The sequence below is a fragment of the Doryrhamphus excisus genome, chromosome 16 (assembly GCF_030265055.1).
Source record: "Doryrhamphus excisus isolate RoL2022-K1 chromosome 16, RoL_Dexc_1.0, whole genome shotgun sequence".
Lineage (NCBI taxonomy): Eukaryota > Metazoa > Chordata > Actinopteri > Syngnathiformes > Syngnathidae > Doryrhamphus > Doryrhamphus excisus.
Window position 1 is genome coordinate 16,004,738 of NC_080481.1, and position 17,115 is coordinate 16,021,852.

The following is a 17,115-nucleotide window of genomic DNA, read 5'->3' on the forward strand; positions in this document are numbered from 1 at the left end:
AACAGCGTTTATTTCATAAAAAGTATTTTGCTGTAAAATGGAACACGTACTACACGACACAACATTGAACAAACAATCACATCACCGTCGTCTATACTAGTATATTCACACAGGATGTCAAAGCAGTGGTCTGAAAGTACATGGAAAAGTCAATATGAAACATGCATGTAAAAAAAAGTCTTCACATGGAAGGCCAAGAGGTCTATTTTTATTTTTTTTTACACGTGCAGCTCCTAATATTGATATTATAAATAGCATTTTTTAAATAAATGCTAGAGCTGAATGACTATTTAGTCAGTAAACAGAAGATGACAAAATGTGCTTTGTAAATTCACTATCAAGTGTTGAACTGTTAATAATTGTGCTTCGTTTAGGTTTTGAAACTACCATCATGAATCTACCATTTCCTAAAAGCACCATCGGATGATCTAAAACGGGAAAATCAGGATCAAATTCACCCGAAATCAAACAGCATACCTCCGCTACCCAAACCAGCCACCAGATGGCGCTGTTCTCTTTATTTTCAAAGCTCGAAGCAAGTGGCAATGATTTTTTTTTCTGCCTTGCCACACCCAATCTTTTATTTATTTTTTAATACCCATCAAATTTTGACCTGTTAACATTAGTTAACCATGATATTCACATTTAATTTCTATGAAGTTGGTGCAAAAAATCTAAATACAAAAATGTGTGCTTTGTAGCTTGTAAAATGTTAGACATTCAAGATGTGCTGTCTTCCGGGTGCGAGCAGAGCAGAAACCGGGCTGCCACACATCGTCGTTCGTAGTGAATAAGTGAAGGCGTTTTTCACTATCGATACGGTTCATCAGTTTCCGTAGTGTAGTGGTTATCACGTTCGCCTAACACGCGAAAGGTCCCCGGTTCGAAACCGGGCGGAAACATGTTTTATGTAAATTTACCCCCCAGAGGGACGAATAACAGTATATCTAATCTAAATTTGACATTTTTGTCATAACCTTCAGGTTGTTTTCATAAATTTAAAATAATTATCTTAGGTGTCCAACATTAGCATTTGTTAAGCTAATGAACAGAATGTTAGTTTTTCAATGTTTTTTGACAATTTTTGTCCTCTTGTTTCTTCTTTTCCATCTGGTTCCAATCAACCGAGATCTTCTTCTCTTCATCTCAGACCGTGGTGACAGACAGCAGTGGGTTGTAAACTTTGCTCCCGTCAGCAGACCTGCTCCCGTGCGTCAGCAGTTCCTGAATCGTGATCCAGTTGTCCAAAATCCTCCGACTTCGCTTCTTTGTGCTCCTGCGCTGGCACAGCTCCAGGATTGAGTTGGCGTCTTGTTGCTGCGTGGCCCCCTGCTGTCCCCCGGCGCCCCCCTGTTCCCGCTCCCTGAGGAAGTCCAGGCGGCTCTGCATCATCATCTCCCGACGCCGCCGCTGTTCCCTGGCTTTTTGCAACTGCTGCTTGCGCTCCTCTTTGCTCCAGTAGCGGCCCATCTTCATTTCGCTCACCGCGTCGTCGTCCGTCGTCATGCCGCTACGCTCCTCTCGAATCTTAATGGCCCGCGCCTTCAGGAGGCGGTCCCTCACGGGTCTTTTTGCCACGTAGCGTGATCCGTCACTGCGGATCTTCACCTTCCACTCCATGCGAGGGCCCAACGGTATTGGGGCGACATCCTTACAGGTGCTACCCAGGCTCATCGGGCTGACGTCTCCACCTTGGTGGTCGTCGGCGCCGTCTCTGGTTCCATGTCTGAGTCCCCCGAGCTTTTCACAGGTGACCTCACAGGGGGACCTCAGGTGCATGCAGCTCAGGTAGCGCTGAGGCAGCTTGGTTTCGTTCTGACGCCGAGACATGTACGGACTGTTCTCCGCACTGCGTCCTCCGGGCCTCGCGATCCCCTCATTGGCTTTAGAACCACGTCTGGCTCCTCCGTCCGAACCCCTGCGAGCGCCTCCATCGCGGGACAAGGAGCCGAGTTTAGCTCCAGGATTGGATGCTCTCCTGTGAGAGTGGGACGCTTGGTTGAGGTTGGCATGGACGCCGTCCGCTCGCTCACAGCAGCGGTTCGCTCGTTCTCTTTGTCTTGAGGAGCTCGACAGGAGCAGAGGTTCTCCTTCCAGGCTTGGTGTGGAAGGAGAAGGGTGCTGTTCGTTGACAAGCGGGGTGCTCCTGCAGCTTTCCCCTCCGGTGTTGTAGGCACTTGTGCTGTCCTTGTCGGAGCGTTCCCGCTCTGGAAGTTCGTTGATGTCCGACAGCGTGTGGTGGCACGACTCCTCCGAGCGTGCGCTTTTGTCCTCCAGAGGCCAAGCCTTGAGGCAACGCTCCCTCAGCTGCTGCATCTTCTGCGCCCTCAGGATGTTCCGGCACTTGAACTCCAAGTGGCGCAGCTCCTCCTCCAGGAGCGCCATCTCCTGCTGCGTCAGGCTCTCGTTCCTGTTCTCGTCTAGCGAGACGCTGCTGTTCTTCTCGTAGTAACACTTGACCTCCAGGAGCTCTTTGTACCGCTCGCACTCTTCTTCCGTCAACCCAGGCATCGTCATTCTGTCGCCGGGCTCCAACTGATCCGACCCCCCACCGCTGACACAGTCCAACCCTAAAAGGGAGTCGGTGCTGAATTGGAGATCCTGGGAGTACGCGAACGGCACCGCGTCGCTTCTGTTGAATGAAAACTTGCGCAGGCTCCCGGGTGTGTTGGTGGCGTTGGTGTTGGACGCGCTGGTTTGGTCGTCTCCGAGGAGGTCGTGTTCCGAAGACTCCTCGTAGCGCGTGCTTTCGTCCGTGCGACCCACTCCGCTGTCCAGCTCCTGGCTGACGCTCAGCAAATGAGGCGAGTCTCGGTTCAGTAAGCAGCCGTGGCCCCCGCAGGCCATGGTACCGTCGAGAGGGGAGGGCGGCACGGAGGTGCCATGCAGATGGACGCCGTTGTCCAGTGGCTCCAGTTCTGCTTCATCTGGGTCCATCTGGTTGTCGTTCTAATGGAGGAGAACATTATTTACAAGCTTTTGGAATAAATAAACACATTAAAAAAAAAATGACCCTCGACAAACCTTATGTAAAAAAATAAAAATTACATTACCATGGAATACTGCATATTATAATACTAACCTATGCTTTGTCATTTGATCCATACTGCATGCTTAGTAGTACTTCTTTACATATAATTATATTAGAACTTGGCTTAAATATGCATAACCACAAATCAGTACCCTTAGGGCCTCCCAGTACCGGTTTACGGACAATTTTTTTTTTTTGGAGTCAAAAAATGTACAAAATAGGTCCCCTTAACTAAAATAAACACAATAGGTCCCCTTAACTAAAATAAACACAATAGGGCCCCTTAACTAAAATAAACACAATGGGGCCCCTTAACTAAAATAAACACAATAGGTCCCCTTAACTAAAATAAACACAATAGGTCCCCTTAACTAAAATAAACACAATGGGGCCCCTTAACTAAAATAAACACAATGGGGCCCCTTAACTAAAATAAACACAATAGGTCCCCTTAACTAAAATAAACACAATAGGTCCCCTTAACTAAAATAAACACAATGGGGCCCCTTAACTAAAATAAACACAATGGGGCCCCTTAACTAAAATAAACACAATAGGGCCCCTTAACTAAAATAAACACAATAGGTCCCCTTAACTAAAATAAACACAATAGGTCCCCTTAACTAAAATAAACACAATAGGTCCCCTTAACTAAAATAAACATAATAGGTCCCCTTAAATAAAACATAAATAATAGGTCCCCTTAACTAAAATAAACATAATAGGTCCCCTTAACTAAAATGACCATAATAGGTCCCCTTAAATAAAACATAAATAATAGGTCCCCTTAACTAAAATAAACATAATAGGTCCCCTTAAATAAAACATAAATAATAGGTCCCCTTAACTAAAACGAACATAATAGGTCCCCTTAACTAAAATAAACATAATAGGTCCCCTTAACTAAAATAAACATAATAGGTCCCCTTAACTAAAATGAACATAATAGGTCCCCTTAACTAAAATGAGCCACTGCACGCCACTAGGCACCTTATTGGTGACACTAGGCGCCACAGCAAATTGCATTGGCGCCAACTGGCACCAACTGGCGCCGGCCCAACAGACTCTTAGCATTAGTCCAATCCAATCCAACCCAATGGGGTCTAAGTTTGGCACCACAGGTAACACAGTGGAGGTGAACGTTTAGCCCAATTCCCCTCATTTTAGCGAGTAGCTAACAACAGTTTAAGTGTAGCAATATGGACGTTTTCATGATTGACAAAGTTACATAGGAGACTAAGACTAAAATGCACTCAAGCCTAATGCACCGTCGCTCTCCACGATGCTCTCTCCTCTCCTGATTGAATATCATGCAAATGCTCTTAAACGAGCGGTGACCGACCCCTGGGAGCACAGTTGATCTTTTGCCTAATTGGTTCCATGTGAATTCAGACTGCAAAAGGTATTGATCCTGTTCATCTTTTGTTCTTTTTCCTGGACTACGTCTTCACAACCCTCTCCACTTTCCCACAGGGCGGCAGATAAAACTTTAATCTCGGCTTGTGCGATTCCCTCTGATGAGCCCGTACCTTGGTTGGCTCCACGGAATCTGAATGAGGAGACCTCGTGGCAGCTTTTCTCAGGTATTCAAGGTGGTATATTTTATCTCTCCGAGTATAAGGGTGTTATGAGTTTTGGGTTTTTTTCCCCCTAAACAAGAACCTTGTTCGTTAGGAGCAAGTGGAAGCACCTGTGGTGTCCACCCACAGCTGAAGGTCTGAGTATTTAGTGGGAATAAACTCATTTCCACTCTTTTCTTTAATTATATCATTCTATTATTTTAATAGAATGGCATTTTAATGGCAGGGATAATTAATGTTGCCATACTGCCACCTTTAAGAACCCAAGACCCAGTTTTTATTTAGTTTCCCCCTTAGCAACCTTTATTTCACCAGTTTGTGATCTACTCGGAAGGGGAAACCTAGCATAACAAGGGCGTGTATGAAGTGCTGTGTGTGCATGCTCGGAGGCTCATTAGACTGAAACGACAGACTTTTAAATCTGCCCTCCAGCACTCAGTCCATTAAATGTGGCCTGCATACAGATGTTGGTGATCTTACATGGAGCGTGGGAGTCTGGATTTTGAGCAGTGATGCAGAATAAGAGGGGGGAATCAATATGCTTGCCAATACGAAAAGTATACGTTTATTTAGGTGGTGGTAACATCACGATCAAGGGCATGACTACTGGTAGTATCAGGGAGCTGTGGTTCAAACATGAATTCCAACATGTACTGTAACGTTTGGAAGCAGACCATGCTCCCTTCTCTTGGGAAACGGTTCATTCATTCATTTTTTAACGCTTATCCTCACGAGGGTCGATCCCAGCTGTCTTTGGGTAAGAGGCGGGGTACACCCTGGACTGGTCGCCAGCCAATCACAGGGCACATATAGACAAACAACCATTCACACTCACATTCATACCTATGGACAATTTGGAGTTGCTAATTAACCTAGCTGACCTCACTGCTCGGCGACCCGAGTTCAAGTCCACCCTCGGCCAGCTCGGTGTGGAGTTAGCATGTTCTCCCAGTGCATGCGTGGGTTTTCTCCGGGTACTCCGGTTTCCTCCCACATTCTAAAAACATGCTAGGTTAATTGGCGACTCCAAATTGTCCATAGGTATGAATGTGAGTGTGAATGGTTGTTTGTCTATATGTGCCCTGTGATTGGCTGGTCACCAGTCCAGGGTGTATCCGTGAGGATAAATGAATGAATGAATGACCAACAACAAAGCTAACCGACATGACGCAAGCCAGAATAAAACCACCATCTAAAGGACAAGAATATATTTTTAGCTCAGCATGCCCAGACTGGAGCCCTGTAGCGCTCCATCCCTGTGGACCCCCCCTGATCCAATTTCCTCACCTCTATCTCGGGTCGTGCGAGGAGCAAGGAGACATTAGTGCTGTCCTCTCTGGTAAGGATAGCAACCGCCTCTTCTCTGTCCTGGATGTCCACTCCATTGATCTGATAGGAGTGGAAGAGGTCTTTAGTTCATGTAAACATTATTAAGAAGAATCCATCACTGTGTTAATAATGTTTACGGCAGTGCAGTTCTATCAAATACTGTATATTTATACCCCCCCCCCCCGCCCATCATGTGGTCCAACTGCATCATCTTAATAGGAGTGAATTTTGTATTAAGATCATCAGTTTTGATGAATTGTGGTATCATATGCAGCATGTACAGTATAATGCAATGCAAACCACCGTGGTGACCTCAGTTTACTGCTTTTCATGTTCATCTGTAGCGTGTGTGTGTTTTTGTACCTGAAGTATTCTGTCCCCCTTGCGGATGCGGCCATCCATAGCAGCAATACTGTTTGGGTTCACCTGGATAAAAGCAGTAGAGACGTTGTTAGACGAGTGGTTAGCGAGCCCCAACCTCACAGCTAGGAGACCAGGGTTCAATTCCACCCTCGGCCATCTCTGTGTGGAGTTTGCATGTTCTCCCCGTGCATGCGTGGGTTTTCTCCGGGTACTCCGGTTTCCTCCCACATTCCAAAAACATGCTAGGTTAATTAGCGACTCCAAATTGTCCATAGGTATGAATGTGAGTGTGAATGGTTGTTTGTCTATATGTGCCCTGTGATTGGCTGGCCACCAGTCCAGGGTGCACCCCGCCTCTCGCCCGAAGACAGCTGGGATAGGCTCCAGCACCCCCGCGACCCTCGTGAGGAAAAGCGGTAGAAAATGATGATGAAAATAAAATTAATAAAAAATAAACCAAATTTTAAAAAAAAGACAAAAACATTGTTTTAATTTAAAATATTTTAAAAATGTAAAAAATTAAAACATTAAAAATTATAAAATAAAATTTATTTATTTTGTTTAATTATATTAGAAAGCTCCTGCCTTTCTAATATAATTTTAAAAATATACATTTTATTTTATAATTTGGTTTAAAAAATAAACCTTTTTAAAAAAAAAAAAAGACAAAAACTTGTTTTAATTTCAAATATTTTAAAAATGTAAAAAAATTTAAAAATTAAAAATTATAAAATAAAATTTACATTTTTTAAAATTATATTAGAAAGGCAGGAAGTGAACAAATGTAACAGTTACTGATTGTAAAAGTACCAGATGGAGGGGTAGGATTTAATAAGCTTTGCTTCTTCCTACTCCTTTCGGACATGTGGAACTGTGAACTGATTATGTGATTAATTATGTGATTAAACTGATAATGTGATGAATTAATCGATTGTAATCTGATGCATGTTCAAATGAAATAAAACCATTAGCATTAGCATAAAGTTGGCATCCTCACCTCGCCGACATATATCCCGAGATCCTCCTCATCGTCTGTTCTGTAGCACACCGTCAGTCCGAGTTTATCCTGCTGACGAGACTTGTACAGCTCCACTTCCTGCAATTGTTAGAGACACGGACAAAATGTTGGTTTCATAGTTGGAGGGGGGGCTTAAATAAATGAAAGATGAGGGACCTCATATTCCAGCTCGTCCTGCCTGTCGACGTCATGCTGACTGATATCAAAGTAGTCTGCAGGGTCACAGTACACAGGCTCCAGGAAACTGAAGAATAAAATAAATAAAAAAAAATGTAATCTCCAGTGTGAGATCACAGAAAATGTTATGTATGTATGTCACTGACAGTTCATTGAGTAGATACGGCTCCAGGAGTGGGGGTAGTGGGGGCGACGGTGGAGGGTCAGGTGGAGATGGAGCTCCACAGGGATGCTGTCTGCTCTTGCCGAGAGTCAACATGTGTTGGAAGCTGATGTCCGTTTGGGTACAGCTGTCCACGCAGTCGGCCATCCCCATGGTCACCGGTACAATCACAGCAGGGGGCACTGAGGGAGCTGCACGTCTGCGTGTTCCACGCCTCAGTATGCTGGAGAGTAGAGGGTCCCGTATGTCCAGGGTGGGATCCCCAGATAGGTGGGTGAGCTCCTTTCTGTTCACCTGAAGAACACAGACGATCATGCAAGTGGCGTTTAGAAGTGTGGAGGAGGGCTGCAAAATATGAATCAGTTAGGATGAAGTGGACATGGAATGATGACAGGATGATGAAGAAACTACCGTTGTTGACAGGATGACAAGCTACAGCAAATGAAACCTGTGACGATACGTATATCCATGGATAATAGTGAAAAGGTCACAGACGGGGGGGAGGACAAAAGGATCTTTCATCTTTAATATCTAAATGCACATCACAATGAGCAGTAGAGCAGAAAGCTTGAGACCTTCAAGACACCGTCAGCATGGAAAGAGCATGGCACGCTTATGTGACCCTTCTGTGAAGACACGAAAGGACAGCAACAATGGTGCGGTTAAAGGTCTGGAAGTAACCCACACAGAGATGAGCTCTTGGGCTATTAAATAATAGAGCGTATTTATACATAAAATACATCCATAAACCTCCTCTTTGGTCTTCCTCTACGCCTCCTACCTGGCAGCTCTAAACGCAGCATCCGTCTACGAATATATTCACTATCTCTCCTCTGGACATGTCCCAACCATCTCAGTCTGGCCTCAGTCTGACTTTAACTCCAAGGCCTCTGATGTACTCGTTCCTGATCCTATCCATCCTGGTCACTCCCAATGAGAACCTCAGCATCCTCATCTCTGCTACCTCCAGTTCTGCTTCCTGTCTTTTCATCAGTGGCACTGTCTCTAGACCAGGGGTCTCAAACTCTATTTACTTGGGGGCCACTGGAGCTCGGGTCTGGGTGAGACTGGGCCGCATCAGGTTTTCCAAAAAAAAAACAAAAAAAAAACGCATTTATTAAAAACAAAAAAGCTCTGATAAAACATTCCACTGTTCTCAAATATCTTAATTTTTATTTTTCTACCCAAAATAAGATGAACAATAAATAAACAAATCAAGAATAAAGAAAATCAATCAATCAGTAATAAATAAATAAATATAATAATAATAATAAAACAGCAAATAATAAAAACTTAAGAAACCACATATAGTTGGTGGGTAGACAAATTATTTTTTTCAGATTAAAATGAACAAAGCATTATTAGAGCCCTGTAGACATGACAAAACACGACTATAGTCACATTTATACTCTTTTTATTTACAACATATTGCGCAACTGCAGGGTCTTGAGACACATGCTAACTCGCAAACTAGAGCGCTAGCGACCTAAACGGTAGCCTCCAAGTTATTTCCTTTAAACTGAAATAGCCAAAAACTTACCACTTCCACACGCATAGGGAGGATAACTATTAACAGTTATTTAACCTTTAACATGAACATTAATCAAACGTAATAATTTTTTCTGGGTACATGATACCATACAGCATCCATATCAAACTTGCGCGGGCCGCACTAACATTAAACTTTCATATCAAGGCGGGGGCCTCAACCCATTGTCCTTTTTAGTCACTCTGCTAAGTCTAATATCTGAAATAGTCTTCTGGTTTTCATTTGCATAGATTCATTCTACACTTGTAATGATCCTGAACAGCTACATGTGTTTTTTTTCCCACTCTTGTTTCCATCCCATATGCCAAGGTCATAATGAGCATAATGAGAGGCATGTGGCTGCTAATGTAAGGTTTAACGTAGCTTGTCAGCTGGCCTGTCTCTTTCCTGGTCTGTTTTCATATTTCTTCCTTTGTGCAACCAAACCTACTCTCACCCACTCTAACCTCCTTTGCACCCCCACTCCATTTTCCTTCCCTGCCATTGCGCCCCCCCCCCCCCCCCCCCCCATGCTCCCATTCATCTTGCTTCCTCTTCGCTCTATAGAACTTACCCCGCCGTGCTGCATCAGCACTTCTGTCTGCTCTGTCCCTCCCTTGGAGATGTCGACCCACGCTACTCTATTTTTATTTCAGCCGCTTTTTCACCTTGTGTGTGTTTGTCCTTCCTCACACTAACGTCCCTTCATAAATCTCACTGCCTCTTAATGTGCATCACGGCAACAAATAAGACATTTGATCTCTTTCAGGTGCTTGTGTAATTACTGCTTGTTCGGAAAGATACCATAGCATCAAAAAGGCCTGCAAGGAGCACCGCTGTGTCTATGAGTGACAGGTATGAATACTGAGTGACACCATCGTGGTGGAGGGAGGAGGGTTTTTTTCCATTCATTATCAATGAGGGTGCTCATATTGCTTTGAAGAGGGCTTCATGCTGGTTAATAGCACTTGTCTACCCGGACCTGATGGACCATCCATTACACACATCCCGGGGTTAGTAGGCCATCACATATACACTCACTGGGTTTCAATATTAGGCACTTCTGTGCTGATAAGACACAACACAAAATTGAACATGTTTGTCTGTGACTCCCTTTAACTAGAACACTAACATTAACATTATTCTATATTAAGTTCACAAGCTTGACTTACTCCTGGTAATGTGAACCGGAAGGGGGGGCGGGTGGGTTATCCTGTGTGGCTTCTTCGGGGATCTATTATGCCTTTTTTTTTTTGCTTTTTTCCCACTTTTCTGACCTATAAATGTAGTTAGAATGTAGTATTCTCGTGTTAAACGATGCCAAAGTTTCACATAATGAAGTTTACGCATTTGGAAGTGAGACCTGAAAGAAGTTTGGGATGGCTCAAAACGCTCGGTTTGAAAAGGCGTGGTAAAACTGTCCCTTTGTGATGTCACAGAGGGACATACTTCCTTATATGGGCGCTTTCTCTCCTCCCTCTTTGCCACATGCGGCAGACAGCACTTTTCATGAAAATTGTGCAGTGGCCACACCCAGTCTAGAAAATTAGCGCCCGATGTGTTGTTTCTGTGCAGGTGTACCTAATAATGTGGACTCAGCCATCCCCATATTCCCATTGTGTTTGGAGCTTTGTATTTAACATGCAACTAAAATTCAGAGAGACTGCTGCGGCAAGAAAAAAAAAAGCGAGTGTTCACAGCAGGAGGTGGGTGGTGGCTGTATGGGCTGCGGAGCTAAGGGGTAGAGGCTGGATGGAGATGAAAGAGATGAAAACGCAGACCGCTAAAGGAGAGAGAGAGAGAGAGAAGGTTGGGAGGAGGCTAATGATGGAGGGAATTTGCGGGAAAACAAAACAAGCTCTCAAGGAATAGTTTGGGTGAATGTAAACATTGAACCAGACAGGTTGAGGGTTCTTGTATAGAAACACAATGGGAGCTCCTGGGAAATAACTAAGTGGTTGATGCATAATTAGTTTTTTTATCTGAAAGCCCTTTAAAGAGTTGCTGTACAACGGGGGGGAGGGACAGGACTATGGAGAATTATGTTGCATATCAATGTGTACATAAATGCATACATTGTTTTGCAGCAACACAGCGTCAAAGCAGACTAAAACTGGTCTATTGCCCAGTTTGATTCCACAACAATGGATTTTTTTCTCTCTCTCTTTCTCGCCATGCTTTGCAGACATGAACAGTCACCTCTGAGAAAATCAATCCAATCGGGAACAGTTGACCTAGCGCTAGCGCTAAGCCCTCCTCTCTGACATCACTGAGCCCGGCAAACCACACTGATGAGGCCCACAGAGGTTAGGAAGCCTTTGTTAGAACATTCAAAGATAAAAAAAAAATATATCCAATGTAATATATAACGAGTTGTCAGTTTCCACAAGTTAATTACATCTATGTTTGCTCCCGGTGAAATTAAATTACAGGCCAGTCGGCTGAACTTAATTTGAGAAATGAATACCAAATGCTGTGAGGCGTTGAAAGGTCTTAACTGCCTGTGGAAATGTATTATATATTAGAATAGTGTAAGGCATACAATTTTGTCTAACAAAAACATGTAATGTATTTTAAAATACTGAAAAAGTGTAAGCTAGAAAAAGAAAAATGTTACTGGTACTCGTGTATAATTGGAAAATCACTATGCTTTTTATCCTGCAAACATTTAATTGTTTGCAATTATCAGTTTATTCATGCTATTTTGAATTAAGCGTACACACACACACACACACACACACATACACAGGGATTTTTTAATGACACCGGTTGCCATAGTAGCCGCTTCCCTTGAAACCAGCATCACTGTGTCAGAAAAAAAAAACGGTTTACTCAACATGTTAAGTCTTGTCCAATTCATAATCACACCATTTAACAACGCACTATAAATTTTACATTTGGCTTGCAGCATGCGTTTTGTAGTCGAGGAGGGTTTTGGGTGGCAATCGATTCCCACCACCGGGGTACAACATTGCCGAGGCTGGATGTATTATGTATGAGTTTTAGTCCTTTGGCAAGAGAGCCAACGGATTTTACATGTTTTGATTTGCACCTTTTTGCGCTGCCGATGTTGGGTTAATGCTCCCTTTGTATGGTTATTATTGAAGCAAAATAATGTTTGGATTAATAATGCTTTGGCTGTGTTGACTGGAGCATCTGTGGTTGCAGTGTGCATTATTCACCTCGCAGCTCATGCTTGTTTTCTTTTTTTTTTTTTTTTTTTTTTTTACAAATCATAGCATAACACTGAACATGTCACCTACTGAAAACAAATGCTAAACCCTGTGAAGACAACACACGCATTTCCTGTCATGACAAATCCTTCAGGCTCAACAGAACTCACTTAGAAAAAACCTGCATTCATTTCCACATCACACTTGTTTTCATGAACACATCATAGACAGGCTTTCACTGCACCCTGTTGATTTTTGAAGGGGCCTAAAGCCTGTCTATACACTTCTTCTCCATCAAATCAATTGCTTCTGACACATAAGGCCAAAAAGCGGAAAAAAAAGAAGAATTCTTTTCCCTGGATGTTTCATTAGCATGCCCGTACAGGGGCTCAGTCTTCCCCTCTCTTGCTTCTGGCACCAGATGCAGCCTTATTAAGTAGTCCGGGCCCCTAAGAAGATGCACCAGTGTCCCAAATGGCACATCAGGCCTCACAGATAACAACATTTTGCACCGCACACCGATGTGTGGTGAGGATTGTTCATGCCTCGTGATCACAAAGCTTATGTTAGGTCACCACGTGTGTTACCTATAGTCCCCATCAGGCGCTTCCTTGGGCACTGCACCACCAGATGAGCATAGATAAGCTCTGAGGTGGTGCTGAGGCTGTAACCCTGGCAACCTCTCTCTCACTCACTTTTATTTGAGTCCATCTTTAACAACCTATCCATCCTGATTCCTCGATGACTCCACTCTATTTACTCCCTCTGCTTGTTCTCATCTTAATCCATACAATAGCAATTAACAATTAACAAAAGTCCAATTATACCCGGAGAAAACCCAGGCAAAGGGTGGGAATCGAACCCAGGTCTCCTAGCTGTGTGGCCTGCACACTAACCACTGTGCAGCCAGTGTTGAGTTCATTACAAAAACAATGGGCTTGCACTCACCAAAATGTATATCAGTGATAACGGTTGTGATGATTTGGACACCACATGATTTGATGATATCATTACATAATTATAACAAAAATAATGGCCTTGCACTCGCCAAAACGTATATCAGTGATAACAGTTGTGATGATTTGGACACCACATTATTTTTACATATCATTACATGATCATAACAAAAACAATGGGCTTGCACTCACCGAAATGTATATCAGTGATAACGGTTGCGATGATTTGGACACCACATGATTTGTAGATATCCTTAGATAATTATAACAAAAATAATGGCCTTGCACTCACCGAAATGTATATCAGTGATAACGGTTGCGATGATTTGGACACCACATTATTTTTACATATCATTACATGATCATAACAAAAACAATGGGCTTGCACTCACCGAAATGTATATCAGTGATAACAGTTGTGATGATTTGGACACCACATGATTTGTAGATATCATTACATAATTATAACAATAATAATGGGCTTGCACTCACTGAAATGTATATCAGTGATAACGTTTGTGATGATTTGGACACCGCATGATTTGTAGATATCATTACATAATTATAACAATAATAATGGGCTTGCACTCACTGAAATGTATATCAGTGATAACGTTTGTGATGATTTGGACACCGCATGATTTGTAGATATCTACATAATTATAACAAAAATAAAGTTTTATTCAAGTGGAGTCATTTGGCCCCATAACTATACCCTAGGTTCTTACTTTGGAGCTGCGCTGTGTTAGAAGCAAAACAGAAGGCATCGAAGACGCTAATTAATGAAAATGGCAGTGTCGGACGGGAAATGTTGACTTTCTTTCCCCAGGACTAAATCATCCATTATCCTCAATTCATTTTGTCATCACTATACCTCAATAACATAACAAAATCTACATAGAATAGAAAAGCCTTAGTCTGCAGGTTCGGAGACTGTGTAACATATGGAAATCAGTCTCGGATATGTGGGACTGAGAGCTAAAATGGGACTTTTAAGGAGCCTCCCAAAAAGGATGTTTAATGACCTGTCCTAGAGAAAGAAAGGAATATATGTCAGACAGTCATTGGGAATGATACAAGGGCGAGGGCTCACCTGGAACATGACCCTGTATTGTTCTTCTGGCTTTTGGACCACGCACATGTTGCACCCCATTGTGACGTTTCACACACTGCAGGACCACAGAGGTCCAAAGGAGTGATCGGACTGGATCTTATGCCAGCCGGTTCAGGTCTTTGTCTGTGTCAGTGGGATGCCCCACCCTCTTCTGCCGTGTTGTAACACTCCTCTTCCTCAGCTTCACATACAACTCATCCCTGCCGAAATCGCAGTGTGCTGGGTACCATTTGCTTGTGCTTTGTTCAGAAGTCAGACCATTTGTGTTCTGGGCAAAACACGTCACTCGTATTCGTCCATTGTGGGTGTAGTCTTCTGTTTGAAAAAGTTTGTGCTCCTTTCAGACACATCCCTTTCTAATCCTGTGTCTTGACAAAGGTGATTTGACAGCACGCTTGCTGTGCTCTGCCTTCAGGTTTTACTACCATCCCGTCACTCCTTCGTGCTTCTGGAAGTGGATGGTTAGATAAATGTACTTTTTTCCCTTTTCTTTGGCCTTTCAATGAAATATTGAAATATCATGCTCGCTTCAAATGGCTTCATCTCTTGCGAGCACTCACCGTTGTGAATAAAATCATCAGATTGATCATATCTGTTGTCAGATATCATGAAAACTACCAAGCTACTGCTTGGATGAGCTGAGCTTCCTGCTGCAGGGCACGGCTGAATGACACTTTAAAATGAAGTTAGTGACCTCTTGAGATGACAAATGAGTCAATAAAGTATTCTATCTCACCAGAGAAATCAATATCTGGTCTGATTGGATTTTGTGCTTGACTATTAGAGAGGTCAAGATTTCCACAAGTTTCATGAATGTTTCATTCTTTGCTTTCTGCTCTGTTATGTTTAACTGTCCTCACTGATATTACCCTCAGCTTGGATTCCACAAGGAGGATCTGAATTAAAAGAAAGCTCAACATAACTTTCCCTGCCGTCTTTCTGCCCTCTGAGTCTAATCATGTTGGTTTAACCTTTTATCTATAATCCTCCAGCAGCAAGTGTCAATGCAGTCACAGCTTGAGCCGTATGTGAAGCGTCCGCGGCACCGCGGGCTTCCAGTGACAAGCTATTACAGAAGCTAATCCTTGATCAAGGCTTCACTACACCTGTATCCTTTCCGGAGGCGCTGTAATCCCGAAGCCTAACACATGCGCACCGTCGGTGACATGCATGCAAGAGCACGGGAAAAACTGTCAGCGCTCAATGAAGCTCCAAGAGGAGCATGACAACCTGAGTCAAAGTGAAGACAGAACATGCAACAATGTCAGAACTACCTCCGCTTTTGCAGCTTAATTCCCATAGATAGAATTACTGCAGTCCGGCATCTGCCCTTGTTTGCTTTAGGAAGTGCACAAAAGAAATAAAGAGTAAAATAACCACGTGTGCACCTGGTAAAGTTAATCTCCCTTCAGATTCCAAAAGGAAAAATTAAGTCCATTTTTGTCCTCCTGTCTTCTGCCACTGAGTCAATTTGAGAAATCCACAAATGTTGGAGCAAAGAAGTCCAAACCATGGCCAGCATCCCAGGATGTCAGAGACAGGTCTGCATCAGCAGCAGCAACCTCACAAGAAGATGTAAATGATCCTCAGCTAATTGGTGGATACTTCTCAGCTTCTCCCCTTCGGGCGTGATGGTGAATGCCGCCCCCCCCCCCTCCCACTGCAGCGTGGGGGACACAATAGGCGGCTGTTTCCCACTGACGAGTGTCTGATCGTCAGTATACTCTGCGCTGAGCTGTTACTACTGAAGCTGCTTTTTTTTTTTTTACACTACAAGTGTTCCCTCTTCTTCCCCCCCCCCCCCACCCTCTTTCTCTGCGTTTCTAGGGCTGGGCTCTCTTTGCTATGCCCCCCCCCCCATCATTTTGCCCACACCTCATTTGCTGTCCTCTCCCTCCTCCTTGCTCCCGCCTGCCTCTCTGTGCCTTGCTTGTCTGCAGGCAAGAGAGCAAGTACAGGGAAGCCTGTCTGCATTGTGTTAGAGCAGGACTGCGTATGAACCCGCATATAAGTGAATGAAATAAGAAGTGTCGAGGAACGAATAGGGGAGAACTTCATTGGCCTCATTAGAGCGTGTAAGCAATTTACCTTGACTTGGTGGAGGGCGACAAATACAAGGACGAGGCCTCTTGTTCATGCCCAAAGCAGGTAGCAAGCTCAGCACTGGCTGTGCATTTAGATGAGGGCGTGCACCGCCTTAAAGAAGCAGAGATGGGAAACATTGGGGGTGGGGGGGGGTCCGGGGGTTGAATAACAGGTGTGACAGAATGAATAAAAAAGAGGGAACAAAACCAAGTGACAAAATGCAAATGACTGTGTGGGAGAGCAGGCAAAGATAGGGTATAAAAAATGTTCACGCGTTAATTCCAATGACTTGTTTAGGGTGAAGCATGTTGTGTCATTAAGTATCTGTGATTATAGATTATTTATGGGTGAAATCACTTAATTTCATCGTCAGGAGGAGAGACACAAGAGATGTGATAAAACATACATACTCTGAAAAATAGCCACACTAAGCATCTATTTATTCTCCACATTACTATTATTATTATTATTTATTATTACTTCTTTTGTGTCTGTTATTATATGGGAGCCAGGCAACGACATTTCGTTGGCAATTTCACTACTGTGTTTTTGTGCAATGACAATAAAGGGAGTCTATCTATCTATCTATCTATCTATC

The 17,115-nt window shown here is 43.4% G+C and overlaps 1 protein-coding gene and 1 non-coding gene across 8 annotated transcripts in view; one reads left to right on the forward strand and one right to left on the reverse strand.

Annotated features, from left to right (window-relative positions):
- LOC131103979 (PDZ domain-containing protein 4) overlaps window positions 1–17,115 on the reverse strand; it is a 26,136-nt gene continuing 9,021 nt past the window's right edge. For 2 of the 7 annotated variants that reach the window (XM_058050604.1, XM_058050605.1), the window contains exons 5-11: window positions 8,237–8,287; window positions 7,645–7,955; window positions 7,478–7,565; window positions 7,301–7,399; window positions 6,304–6,366; window positions 5,899–6,000; window positions 1–2,949 (exon numbers count right to left, since the gene is read on the reverse strand). In XM_058050604.1, the coding sequence (XP_057906587.1) occupies window positions 1,147–2,949; window positions 5,899–6,000; window positions 6,304–6,366; window positions 7,301–7,399; window positions 7,478–7,565; window positions 7,645–7,955; window positions 8,237–8,287 (2,517 nt within the window). In that variant the 3' untranslated portion in view covers window positions 1–1,146. Of the gene's footprint in view, window positions 2,950–5,898; window positions 6,001–6,303; window positions 6,367–7,300; window positions 7,400–7,477; window positions 7,566–7,644; window positions 7,956–8,236; window positions 8,288–14,411; window positions 16,163–16,520; window positions 16,629–17,115 lie in introns of those variants that run through there. The other 5 variants (XM_058050606.1, XM_058050611.1, XM_058050607.1 and 2 more) reach the window with 4 other exon arrangements.
- Window positions 830–902, forward strand: trnav-aac (transfer RNA valine (anticodon AAC)). Its single transcript has one exon. It is a non-coding gene; the product is annotated as a tRNA-Val (tRNA).